Raw genomic sequence first — 13,733 nt, 5'->3', positions numbered from 1 at the left:
TGTACTTGCCACCATGTAAAGACACTGGCAAGGTCATCTGTCCTGCAGACACCTAGAGTGCACTGACCTTGCCCCAGTAGGAGGTGGGGCCTTGACTTCCGTCTTCCTTCCCCTTGGTTCCCCGTTAGTGGCTGTATGATATCAGGTCTGTGTTGTGCCTTACACCATACAGGGGACAGGCAGGGAAACAAAGATGCTTGCTTCTTATTTACTGATATGTTTGCACAAACTACATTCCTGACAAACTCAGGAAGGAAGCTCATGGCAGTTAGTTCTTCGTTTCTGTGTCGGTCCCATGGGTGCAGCTGGTGTGGGAGCTGCTTCCTCCTCCAACAAGCTCCCCTTGCCCTGGTGGGCGGGGCAGGGCATCTTGTACACAGTGGGGGAGGAGAGGACATGGCAGCACATTTGGTCATTTTCATGTGTCTTGTTCAAATTTATTTTTGAAATATTGTGTGATATTTATCCTTTTTAACCTTAAAAATAAGATGTGTACTCTGTGTAAGAGTTAGGAACATGGGAATGAGTAGAAAGGAGGCGGGAAGGAATGGCCTTTGTCTTACTCCCAGTTGAAAGGCACTGGCTAACATTTTTCAGTTACTAAAACTGTGATCTGTCCATTTATGTTCTCTTCTGCCTTTTACTAAAGCTTAAATGCTATGCTCACGTAAAAATCTGCATTTAAAATACCCCATTTCTTTATCTCCTTTATTGGAAATTTGGGTTTTCAACTTTCACTATAACATTTTGAACTCTTAGTGCAGTAAGTTATCTCTGTTTGAGATGAGCTGTGTGTGTGTGTGTGTGTGTGTGTGTGTGTGTGTGTGTGTGTTAATGATTTTGGAGAGGGAGAGAGATAGAAATATCAGTGATGAGAAAGAAACATGGATCGGCTGACTCCTGCGCAAGAAAATGTCACTGAAAAGCCACTTACTTTACTTTCCTAACATACTTGTAACCCAACTTTTGAAGTAGTTTTTCAATAAGGTGATTTTATAGTGATAGAAGTCTTCATTTAGCTCAAGCATGTCAAACTTGAGGCACACAATGAATATTTTTGCGGCCCTGCCCTTATAACAGTAAGAAACATTCTGATAAAAATTTTGTAACTTCATTTTTACAATATCCTGTTGTATAACTAGAAGCCCAGTGTACAGAATTTGTCCACGGGTGGGGGTGGGGGGTGGGGGGTCCCTCAGCCGGGCCTGCACCCTCTCCAATCTGGGACATCCCTCTTGAAGTCCCCGACCGCTGGCTCCTAACTGCTCACCTACCTGCCTGCCTGATCGCCTCTAATTGCCTCTGCCGGATGCTCCTATCTGCTCCCCTGCCAACCTGACCTCCTAACCACTCACCCCTGCCAGCCTGATAGTCCCTAACCGCTCTCCTCTGCCGGCCTGATAGCCCCTAACCGCTCGCCCCTGCGGGCCTGATCGCCCCTCACCGTTCTTCCCTGCCGGTCTGATCACCCCTAACCACCTCTGCCTCAGCCCCACCACCGTGGCTTTGTCCGGAAGACATCTGGTTTAATTAGCATATTACCCTTTTATTAGATTATTAGTATAGATCAGGGGTGGGCAAACTTTTTGACTCGAGGGCCACAATGGGTTCTTAAACTGGACCGGAGGGCCGGAACAAAAGCATGGATGGAGTGTTTGTGTGAACTAATACATGTTAACACTGCTGCTGGTGAAGGAGCGGAGGGGAGAGCAAGAGAACCCTCTGCTCTTTTGGCTCCTCGGGCCGGATCCAGCCCGCGGGCCGTAGTTTGCCCATGGCTGGTATAGATTATTAATAGCGAACTACAACATTCGCTAATGACTGATTCCTATACTCGTGTTGCATTCATTTCCCTTATGTGCAGGTACACCATTTCTCTCTACTAATACTAGCGGCAAATACTCTAGCAGCCGATTGCCATGTCATTAGTTTTGGACTGACTTGTTTGGTGTGTGCAACAGGAAAGATTTTGCTTTTGGAGAACAAGAAAAATAGGTTTATTTGCGTTACGTTTATTAATTTATGCAGTTATTCAGTGTCTGGTAAGTTAATGCTCAAGAAAAAAATACTAATTTTTATTAAAATGTTCTATTTTATGTTAACAATTACTCATTTATTTCAGCCTTTTGTATTCAGCATGTCTCTATCGAAATAAACCTACATTCCTATGAAAATTGAAGCTTTTGTTTTTTGTAGCCCACATAAACTTAACCTTGTTTATTTGACCCATGTTAGCCTTTGAGCTTGACATGCTTGATTTAGCTGGAGTATCGTGTCCCATGGGCAGACAGCATATGAGGATTTAGTTGCTTTGTTAACCTAAAGACATAACGCGTGTCATAGGTTCGCCAGTGGGCCATTTCAGGACAAGACCTTGTGCTTCAGTGTGATGCTTGGTGTATGCAGGACAGTGCAGCCTAGGTCTCGTGCTGGTCGTTGGCGGGTGTGTGTGTGTCACTATTTCCTGTCACTCTTCCCCACTTTGGTCACCGCTACTGTGTTCCAGGTGTGCCAGATTAATTCTGTAGTCTCTGTAATGGGTTGCTTTTCTTTTTCCCTGCAAGCTTTTGTAGGATTCCTGATAAGTCCGTCCATTTTCTGTTTCTCACAGAATTCCTACTTACCTGACTAATTTCATATAACTTTAGCAAAATTTTTTATAAGGTTTTTATGATTTGTGTTTTTAGTAACTCATTAATAATCGGAGTTAAACTCGTGGTTGGTCTTATTTTCAGGAGTATTTTGATATCCTCACTAGCAAGACAATGCCTATTCATCTAATGCAGTGATGGCGAACCTTTTGAGCTCGGCGTGTCAGCGTTTTGAAAAACCCTAACTTAACTCTGGTGCCGTGTCACGTATAGAAATTTTTTGATATTTGCAACCATAGTAAAACAAAGACTTATATTTTGATATTTATTTTATATATTTAAATGCCATTTAACAAAAATCAACCAAAAAAATGAGTTTGCGTGTCACTTCTGACACGCGTGTCATAGGTTCGCCATCACTGATCTAGTAGTTTCCTATTGGAGCACAAATGTCATGTCTGCAATTCACATTTTTTTAGATTTGCCTTGACTAACCATTTAAAAAATATTTTTGAGATGTCAAGTTTACAGAAAATTTAAAAGGAGCTCTTATATCCGAGGCCCAGAATTACTCCTCCCTGTGTGTTAAAATGAATGTTTGAATAGTCCGTGTTTGTTTTTATTTCTTTTTTTTTTCTTCTTTTAATTAAATCTTTATTGTTCAGATTATTACATTTGTTCCTCTTTTTTTTCCCCCATAACTCCCCTCCTCCCAGTTCCCACCCCACCCTCCGCCCTCACTCCCCACCCACTGTCCTCATCCATAGGTGCACGATTTTTGTCCAGTCTCTTCCTGCATCTCCCACACCCCTTTCCCCCCCAAGAATAGTCAGTCCATTCCCTTTCTATGTCCCTGATTCTATTATAATCAACAGTTCTTTCTGTTCATCAGATTATTTATTCACTTGATTCTTAGATTCACTTGTTGATAGATGCATATTTGTTGTTCATAATTTGTATCTTTACCTTTTTCTTCCTCTTACTCTTCTTAAAGGATACCTTTTAGCAGTTCATATAATCCTGGTTTGGTGGTGATGAACTCCTTTAGCTTTTCCTTATCTGTGAAGCACTTTATCTGACCTTCAATTCTGAATGATAGCTTTGCTGGATAAAGTAATCTTGGTTGTAGGTTCTTGGTATTCATCACTTTGAATATTTCTTGCCACTCCCTTCTGGCCTGCAAAGTTTCTGTTGAGAAATCAGCTGACAGTCGTATGGGTATTCCCTTGTAGGTAACTGAGTTTCTTTCTCTTGCTGTTTTTAAGATTCTCTCTTTGTCTTTTGCTCTTGGCATTTTAATTATGATGTGTCTTGGTGTGGTCCTCTTTGGATTCCTTTTGTTTGGGGTTCTCCGCGCTTCTTGGACCTGTAAGTCCATTTCTTTCACCAGGTGGGGGAAGTTTTCTGTCATTATTTCTTCAAATAGGTTTTCAATATCTTGCTCTCTCTCATCTTCTGGCACCCCTATAATTCTGATGTTGGTTCGCTTGAAGCTGTCCCAGAGGCTCCTTACACTATCCTCGCATTTTTGGATTCTTTTTTCATTTTGCTTTTCTGGTTGGGTGTTTTTTGCTTCCTCGCATTTCAAATCATTGACTTGATTCTTGCGCTCCTCTGGTCTGCTGTCGGGAGTCTGTATAATATTCGTTATTTCAGTCCGTGTATGCTTAATTTCTAGGTGGTTCCCCAATATACGATCGAGGGTCTCATTAGTTTTCTTGTAGATCTCATTAAGTTTATCGGCGGCTTCTAAACAGTTCTTGAGAGACCTTAAAAGTGTGGTTCTGAACTCTATATCTTCCATTGACAATTTTGTCCTGTTTCTTTGTCTCCGCATTTTGTTATGCTTCCTTGGTGCACCCCCTAGTGGTCTTTGTGCGCAGTCTTATAAACCTTGATTGTTGTAGCTAATACCAGGGAGGGTTTGACCTCCAGGCCAAGTGGCTATGAGAATCAGCTGTTTCTGCAGTGAGAGAACTTCTGTCCTCTAGGGAGGTGCTAATCTAGCCTTTGCCTGTGGCTATCCGGCAAATGCCTCTGTGCAGGGCTTGGGCGGGGCGGGTCGCACAGGATCAATAGGGTGGGCCGGAGAGAGCAGTGATGGCGGCTCTCAGTCCTGTCCCCAGGGGCTCTGCCTCTCTGAGTCCCAGCACCCGCTGCAAACCTCGGAGAGAAAGCTGCACTCACTCTGACCGAAGCCAGACAGTCCCGCTTCTCCTGTATGAGTCTGGGTCCCTAAAGACTCGCCCGTATCTGGAGCTCAGAGTCTGCGACTCCCTCCCGATTGAAAACGCCAACCGTGCCCTCCGCCGCCAGCCCGCTCAGCGCACTCCGCACCTCAGAATTTGACTTCAGCACTGCGCCTCCTCTGAGTGTCCGTATGCGTTTCTCTTTCCTCCTAGTTGTAGGACTTCCACTCAGCCAGCGTTCCTGTGGTTCTGGGTGATGTCCCTTCCGTTTTTTGGTTTCACTTTTGAAGTAGTTGTTCAAAGCAGCAAACTCCGGCGTTAACCTATGCCGCCATCTTGGTTCTCCCCCGTTTTTATTTCTGAATAATGGAGACAACTCAGACCTTAGGGAGTGTGAGTTCCTAAGTACCTGAGTGAATGAACCCTTGCTGACCCTTCACAGAGGCTGCGTGGTGGGCAGGCTGGGTCTGTCCCCGATGCCTCTGGCTGGCTCTGCTTGCGTTACAGGAGCTCTGGCCGTGACTTCTCCAAGGCTTCCTGCTCCCCTATTACAGCTTTCCCATGAAACAGGACATGGAACACAATTTTACAAAATGCATGTGTTTGTTTCCAGAAGACCCATTTGACGACTTCTTTGGGACTCGGCGGGGTCCGCGTGGGAGCAGGAACCGGGGAACCACCTCGTTCTTCTCCGCCTTCACAGGGTTCCCGGCTTTCGGCGGAGGGTTTCCGTCTTTTGATACAGGTATCAAATCCCAAGATTTTACTTCTGGTAACTGGTAAATAGTTTGAAACATGTGTTCCTTTTGATAGAACAGTCTTGTAGATTCCCTAGTCATCTTTACTCATTCCCAAGAACGTTATACATGAAAATCCATCTCTGCTCTTACTAGTAAATACTCCTGGTTAAGGGAGTAAGGTGTTTTGGGGTAATTGTGAAATAACGCACTTAGTCTTACTAAGTCCTCGTTTATCTAACCTTCTGGGTAGTTTAGTACAAGGAGGCCCTGAGTCCGCTGATGGAGGCCGAGGAGGGGCAGTAATAACACCCATGCCTGCTGCGGCCACGAGGGATGTGTGCTTGCTGTGGGGGTGCCCAGCCACGTGCACAGTGTTGGCATTAGCCCTTGGTAAAGCAGGTCAGCAGCTCGAGGGATGGGGTGGTGGCCTAACAGATTGTTTTACCTCAAGAAGGAGACTCTTGCCATGGACGCTCACCTAGTTCCTGCTGTCTTTGGGTCTTTTTTTATTTTATTTTTATTGATTTTAGGAAGGGAGAGAGAGAGAGAGAACATCAATGATGAGAGAGAATCATTGACTGGCTGCCTCCTGCACGCCCCCACTGGGGATCGAGCTCGTAACCCCGGGCACATGCCCTTGACTGGAATTGAACCTGGGACCCTTGGTCCGCAGGCCGACGCTCTGTCCACTGAGCCAAACCAGCTAGGGCTGTCTTTGGGTCTTGTTTTTGTCTTAAATGCTCTGCCAAGACTCTGCAGTGCTTTGTTAAACAGGCTGCCTGCATGGTACTGTCAGAAGGTCCCTCCTGCAAGGGTCATGCTGATAGCAGCTAGGAGAGGCTCCTTTGGGGAGCTCTTTCCACAGAGCACTATGCCAGGGCTTTTCTCCAGCAGATCCTCCGATACCATGCATTGTGCTTATGGTAGTGCTCAAGTTTCAGGGAGAGGGGAAACAGCTGGTAGAAATCATTAGAGAAGTGCAGTCTTTCCTGGTCGGGGCCTTGCAAAGGGTCCTGTGGCTCCAGGCTCTAGCCCTGTGCTGTCCTGGATGGTGGCCACAGCCACGCGGAGCTGCTGAGCCTCGTCATGTGGTCCGTCCACACCGACGCGTTACAAGTGGGACATACACTGATTTCAAAGATGGAATATTTAAGTCCGAACAATTTCAACTTTTTTATATTGCATAAGATAATATTTTGGATATTCTGGATTAAATAAAAATAGTGCTAAAGTCAATTTTGCCACTTTGTATTTTTTAGTGGGGCCAAAATTAAAATGACGTATTTGGCTCACATTCTGTTTTTGTTGGACACTGCTGGTTTAGACAGTATTAGAGCTGGAGGGCTGAGTCCTGTGTAGGGAGTGCGGGTATTTGTTGTAATGAACAAGGAAGCCAGCTTCAGGGTGATGTGTGGCCATCAGGGCGTAATGTCCATGTGATTGAGAATGTTGTACATGAACTACAGAGCCATACTTGTAATTATTTTAGAATTTGTTCTAAAATTACTTTAGATTTCTAATAATTCAGATTTTTGTCCCTTGTGGTCACAGTGCAAGGGGAAGGTGAGCGGATTGGGTCTGCCATTCTGTCAGCAGTGGTCACTTTGTTTCTGTGAGATGCAGCGTGTGCGGCCATCCTAGTCCCTCCAGGAGGCTAGATGCTTAGTGGACCCTCCATAAACAGAAAATGCAACGAGGCCCGGCCCAGCAGGAGTAGGGGTGGGAGGGGAGGTGAAAGGAGCCTGCTGTCTTGCCCCTTGATTCAGAGGAGTCCCTTGGACCCAGCATTGCCCTGCCAGCACCCTGCTTACAGGAGAGGTCTGCTATGGGATTTGACATTTGGGGATTTTTGCACTGAATGCCAGACATACTAGTCTCTGATATTTTTTTCCCTTTATTTCTTACAGGATTTTCTTCCTTCGGGTCAATAGGTCATGGAGGTCTCACTTCATTCTCTTCGACGTCATTTGGTGGTAGTGGGATGGGCAACTTCAAGTCCGTGTCGACTTCTACCAAAATTGTTAACGGAAGAAAAATCACTACAAAGAGGTACAGTTCTCTCCCATATTTCATGTTTTTAATAAGTAGGTGTAATAATTTATGGGTGCCACCCCCCTACCCCTGAGCGTGAAGTATAGGGTGTACGTTAAATTGGGCACCTGAGAAGCTTAATATCCGAATTTAGGGCATTTCTTTTTAAATTTTGTTTAATGTTACCTATTAACAGCCCTCTTCATTTAGAGCCTTTTTTTTTTTTAACAGTTTAATCTATTTTTAAATATATTTCTTTATTGATTTCAGAGAGGAAGGGAGAGGGAGAGAGAGATAGAAACATCAACGAGAGAATCATTGATTGGCTGCTTCCTGCATGCCCCCCACTGGGGATTGAGCCTGCAGTCCATACATGTGCCCTTGGCTGGAATCGAACCTGGGACCCTTCAGTCTGCAGGCTGATGCTCTACCCCAGGGGTCCTCAAACTTTTTAAACAGGGGGCCAGTTCACTGTCCCTCAGACAGTTGGAGGGCCGGACTATAGTTTAAAAAAAAAAACTATGAACAAATTCCTATGCACACTGCACATATCTTATTTTGAAGTAAAAAAACAAAATGGGAACAAATACAATATTTGTATTTGCATGTGGCCCGCAGGCCGTAGTTTGAGGACCCCCCCCCTGCTCTACCCACTGAGCAAAACTGGCTAGGGCGAGCCTTTTTTTTAATCCTCACTTGATAATTTTCCTTTTTTTGTGTTTTAGATAGAGTTGGAGAGGGAAAGACAGAGCGAAATACCGATGTGAGAGAAACACATCGGTTGGTTGCCTCCTGCACGAGCCCCGACCAGGGCCCAGGCTGGGTATGAGCCTGCAACCGAGGTTGCCCTTGACTGGAATCAAACCTGGGACTCTTAAGTCCACAGGCCAATGCTCTATCCACTGAACCAAACGGCGAGAGCTAGAGACATTTTTAATGTGCAGTGCTGTAATAATAGTGTAATTGGTTTGCTGGCACTGTTAGGATAACAAAATGGAAAGCACCATTAGTAGTAAAAGCTTTATCATATTTTAATTTTTATGAGTTTTTTTTTTTTAGCCAGTCTGACAACGTATGCCTGGGAGCAAGATCTCAGATGCTCCCTGAAACCGTGACCATTTGATTCTTGGTGTCCACATGTAGGTCATGGTCAGTGGTATAGTGTTGTCTGTCAGAATCGGTCTGTTTTCAGAAAGATGGCCCTGGGTGGCTTCAGCTGGTTCTCAGCCCTAGGGTCTGTGGTTTCATGTTCGTCTGTGGCAGTCCTGGTTTCCAAATGCATCTATACAAACACATACATTTACTGCAAGAAATAAAGTTTAAAAATGCATTTTATCCTCCAGAATTGTCGAGAACGGTCAAGAAAGAGTAGAAGTTGAAGAAGACGGCCAGTTAAAGTCCTTGACAATAAATGGTAAGGAGCAGCTGCTACGCTTGGATAACAAGTAATTCAACGCACGCATGTAACAGAGATGTTAACTGTAACAAGCACCATGTGAGGATTAACAGGAACATTTTTTTGAAGATTTCAGACGAACTCGACTTTCAGTATAACTGTCCCTAATCTAAAGTATTTATACACGCTCATCGGAGCCTGTTTGTCAGACTGTTGATTTATTGTTGGGACCACATGATAGGACCTTTTCTTTTTGGTCTTTACAATTGTTGTAAATCTCTGTATGCACTTTGCTTTTTATTAAACGTGATCCAGGGTGGCCGTGACTTCATACACTAACACCAGCACGGACCTGCTTTCCATTGTGTGTAAACATGAGCCAAGCAGTGGCGGCCTGCTGTGAAGCTAACATTGCCAGGACGCGCCTCCCAGAGTAGTTTCCGTCTTTGAGTGTTGAGTAGTGAAAGGTACTAATGCATCAATGGTAATACATTTCTGGTTTAGTATAAATTGAGGATGTTTTCTAGTTGTGCATGAATGCTGGCAACTTAGTAAGTTTTGACAATTGTTTAAATGTGTAATGTTAAGCTTAGGTTTAAAAAGTAAAGCTGGTAAAATGGGTCTTTGTTATTTGCTTTAAAAAAAAAGAAAATAAATGCGATGTGTTTGGTGCATTCTTTCCCAGTGGGGCTGCAGCCTCCTGTGTCTGTGTGATTCTGTGCCTGGGCCTCTGTCGCTTCCTGACTGTCCGTCCTGTGCACTGAGGTGGGTGCCACCTTCACCAAACCTGTGCTCGTTTTCTTCAGGCTATTTGGACAGTGTGTGCAGATTTCCTGTGTATGTTAAATAATGACTAGCAACTTACTGAACATTTTAATATGGTGACACGCCTACGAGGTATGTCTGACGCCAGCTCCATCAAGACTGCACGGTAACGACATGGAGTGATGCAGATGTGGCCAAAAGGTGCTGCTTTTGATTTTCAGTCTGTAAAATCTGTCCCCATCACCAACCTAGTGTGAAAAATGTTCACCTGTCTGCATTTAAGTAATGGACTCGAGACAGAGGTATGGCGACAACAAGGCCTGGAATAGGTTCTCGGTGGCGTGTGTCCCCCTGGTTGTGCAGGCTCACCTGGGACAGCGATCACAGCTCATTTCTCCCCAGGGTGCAAGTGTCCCTCCTCGGTCCTCATTGGCTGAGGCTCTGCTTAACAGATTGTCATAGTCGCCTAGTTCTTGCTGTCTCCCATTGGGCCATTTAAATAAAAAAGGGCTGAGGCCTTTCTAGGTGCCTCCCCCTCCCCCAGTCTAGTTGAGGTGGGTGCCTGGGGGGAGGGGTTTTCCACCATGAAGCTGGCTCACGGCCACAGTTCTTTGTTCTTATGTCCTCTTCCCTCCCTACATTCTGTTTGTCCTGAGGAAATTCAGCAACCCTTTTGGCTAAAAGGTGACTCTGCTGGAGATGGATCACAGAGTCCCATTTCCTGCATGAGGGTCCCAGCCAGAGGGATGTTAAGTAAGTCTTGGATCGGATGGAAACCACCCCACTCAGCTTTGTTTTGGAAATATGCAGGAAGAAAGCTGTTAGAATAGGAGTTGGTAAGGGTTTTCCCCTTAGGCTTCATGGGAAAGCCCATGGAAGTTGCTCTGGTTCCATTCACTTGGTAAGAATGTGAGGATTGTTACGGAAGACAAGGGAAAGTATTTTAGAATAGCATAGAAACTAGAAGTAAAGCATCACAAGTTTAATGTGAGCATTCAAAGGCAGCTGAGCTCAAGGAACAGTGAAGATGCTTGTGTGCGTGCTCTCCGCCTGAGCACCTTTGGACACGGGAGGTGTGCTCGTCCCACTCGGGAAAGGGTTGCAATGCCCGGTATCACTAAAATGCATCACAGAAGGCCTGCTTTTCACTGATGCTGGTAGGATAGACAGTTTCTCTGTCACGTGAGAAAACCGAGGAAATTCTTGAACCTCAGGGTTTTATGTTTCCGGGGCCGGGGGGCGGGTGGTGGTGGGGTGGTGGGGGGGTGGGACGGGCAGGGCAGGGATGAGCCATTTGATGGAGCGGCTGCACAGTCCTGAGGGACTTAGGGAGACGTGAAGAAGTCCTGTCTGCTCTGTGATGGTTGGTTTCCCGTTTGGGAACATGCTGGGTCCTTGGGGCAGTGTTGAACGCAGCTCTGGCTGGAAACAGTCTACGCGTTGATGTCACCAGGGGGAGAGGTTTTTATAGCTGGGAAGGGCACACTGTCCCCACATCCCCGTGTTTTTGCCTAGTCAGTAGTACCGGTGCTAGGCGCTTTCTCCCTCGCTCCCCAGGAGGCTGATGGCAGTGGTTGCCATTGGGGGCATGCTCTTGGCTTTCTTTTTGGAAAAGGAACCTCCCTTGCCCTGCTGGTTTCTCGCTGGAGTTCACACTCAGGACCTCCTTGTGTCAGGAGGGCCGGGCCGTAAACATGCCTCGGAAGCCTTGAGCTGTCCTGTCTCAAGTCTCCTGGCCTCGGCACCTGGTCTCCTTACTGATGGCTTTAAAAATGGCCTGTTAGGACTGGTTTGTGCAGGTTTTCTCTGTCATCAGCTTAGTAAGTTCTGTTTCAACCTGACATGGCGTCCTGCTGGGGACCCGAGAGGTTCTGTCTGGTTGGATTTCTGGCTTCTTTACACTTGTCCTCTGTGGAGGGTTTCAGGTGCTCGTCTTGTGTTTTCTGTGGTCCCTCTCCAAGCAGTATCTCTGCATTTTTCAAGCCTCTTTATTAACCAGTATCTAATTTTAACCCCTTTTCTTCCTTCTCTTTGTTAGTTGCGCTTCTGCAGGTTATCTGCAGCCTTTTGCTCACAAATATGAGTTTCAAAAATTGCTTTTGAGTTTGACTTAGAAAACAACCTTCATTTTGTTGATTTCTAAGTCAGTTGTATTTTTAATTTTCATTTCAAACTGGGCCCATGGACATGTGTTGTTTGGAATGAAGTGCTCAGGAGCCGTAAGTTTTGCATTGTCAGTTTTGTGAGCTTGCTTCTCTTCTGCCTTGGTTAGACATTGCTGCTGCTCTGGGAATACTAACCCGCTAGAGCGTTGGAGGGAGGCATGGCGTCTACTCTCCGTCCTACCATTTGGGTGGGTATTTTGCCCTTGCCCCCCGACCTGTGAGTGATGTCTTAGTAATTGGCCTGTCTTTGGATTTTTATTTTCTTTGGGAGGCAGCTTATCAGGTTCTCTCTTAGTGAATAATTTGTTAAGGACTGATTTTCAAAGCTAGGGTAAGAGTACCCTAACCCTTAACATGTCAAAGGAAGATGTGTACCTTGTTCACCTGCAGGTGTGAGTGAGCTGTGTGTTCCCACTAGTCACACGGTGGAGTTTTATGAGCAGCACTCTGGGGGTGGTGTCCTGGGTCGTCTTGGTACTTGAAGGAAACCCTCAGCCTACGGTGTGGCATGCAGCAATGCCAAGTGTAAAACCTGTAGTGGACATTCATGATGTTCTTATTGGACTTGTAGTTTTGAAGAGGATTTCATAGGAATGTTATTAGGTGAGTAGTGGTCACTCTGGTTATGAACACAGTGTTGGGCTCCCCAGTGTCCAGTAGTGACTATGTGTGACGACTAGGGTGACAATGAGGACAGTCTGTTCCTGGTGGGTCACTTTTTAAAAAATTTTAATTTTTGACAGTATTACAGATGTTCCCTAATTCCCTCCCGCCTCCCTTTAGTCCCCCTCCTTCTTCCCCCTGCCCCATCCTATGCCTTCACCACACTGTTGTCTATGTCCTTTGGTTATGCATATATGTATATAAATTCTTTTTTGTTCATTAGTTTCTTTTGTTCAATAGATCCCACATAAGAGTGAGATCATGTGACACTTGTCTTTCTCTGACTGACTTATTTCACTTAGCATGATACTCTCCAGCTCCCTCCATGCTGTCTCACAGGGTAAGAGATTCTGCTTTTTACTGCTGCAGAGTGTTCCATGGTGTAGATGTACCACAGCTTTTTATCCACTCGTCTACTGATGGGCACTTGGGCTGTTTCCACATCTTAGCTATTGTGAATTGTGCTGCTATGAGTATAGGGGTACGTACATTCTTTCTGACTGGTATTTCAGGTTTCTTAGGATATATTCCCAGAAGTGGGATCTCCGGGTCAATGGCAGTTCCATTTTTAACTTTGTGAGGAAGCCACAGTGTTTTCCACAGTGGCTGCGCCAGCCTCATTCCCACCAGCACACACTAGGGGTTTCCCCTCTGCTGGGTCACTTTCATTGAAACAGCTACAAGAGTTACTTGGCACGTGCCTAGCCTAGAGGTTTTTAAAAAATATGTATAATAGGCTCATATTTCAAAGAAGCCTGAAGAACTTTAGAAGAAACACTTGTCATGAAAATTTCATGCGGATTCAGCTGTGTGTCTCAGCCAGATGTTATGGGCCTGTGACGCTGTTCTTTCAAGATGTATTTCAATTATGGGACAGCCTCGGGCCATCCTGATGACATGGTGCTTCAGGCACAGTCCCAGTCCCTTCGCTGTGGGCAGCTGGGACACCCCCCAGGGAAGCAGCTGGCAGCCTGGGCCAGCGGGTGTCCTGTGGTTGCAGGGCCACTTAGATGTGAATTGTATACTTCAGCTCAGGGGCTCAGCAGGAACTGGAGTTTTTCTTCCCTTGGTCTGCAACAATCCTCCCACCCCTTCCTCTAAAGCAGTGGTTCTCAACCTGTGGGTCGTGACCCCTTTGGGGGTCGAACAGCCCTTTCACAGGGGTCGCCTAAGACCATCGAAAAACACATACA

The 13,733-nt window shown here is 45.7% G+C and overlaps 1 protein-coding gene across 4 annotated transcripts in view; it reads left to right on the top strand.

Annotated features, from left to right (window-relative positions):
• Positions 1-13,733, top strand: part of DNAJB6 (DnaJ heat shock protein family (Hsp40) member B6) — a 59,240-nt gene that overhangs the window by 30,307 nt on the left and 15,200 nt on the right. For 2 of the 4 annotated variants that reach the window (XM_081101860.1, XM_081101863.1), the window contains exons 6-8: positions 5,394-5,525; positions 7,428-7,569; positions 8,895-8,965. In XM_081101860.1, coding sequence (XP_080957986.1) covers positions 5,394-5,525; positions 7,428-7,569; positions 8,895-8,965 — 345 coding nt within the window. Of the gene's footprint in view, positions 1-5,393; positions 5,526-7,427; positions 7,570-8,894; positions 9,627-13,733 lie in introns of those variants that run through there. The other 2 variants (XM_081101861.1, XM_081101862.1) reach the window with 2 other exon arrangements.

This window comes from Myotis nattereri (assembly GCF_964212035.1).
Source record: "Myotis nattereri genome assembly, chromosome: 11".
In the NCBI taxonomy this organism is placed as follows: domain Eukaryota; kingdom Metazoa; phylum Chordata; class Mammalia; order Chiroptera; family Vespertilionidae; genus Myotis; species Myotis nattereri.
The sequence above is the reverse complement of the archived record's forward strand: the minus strand, read 5'-3'. Positions and strand labels throughout refer to the sequence as shown.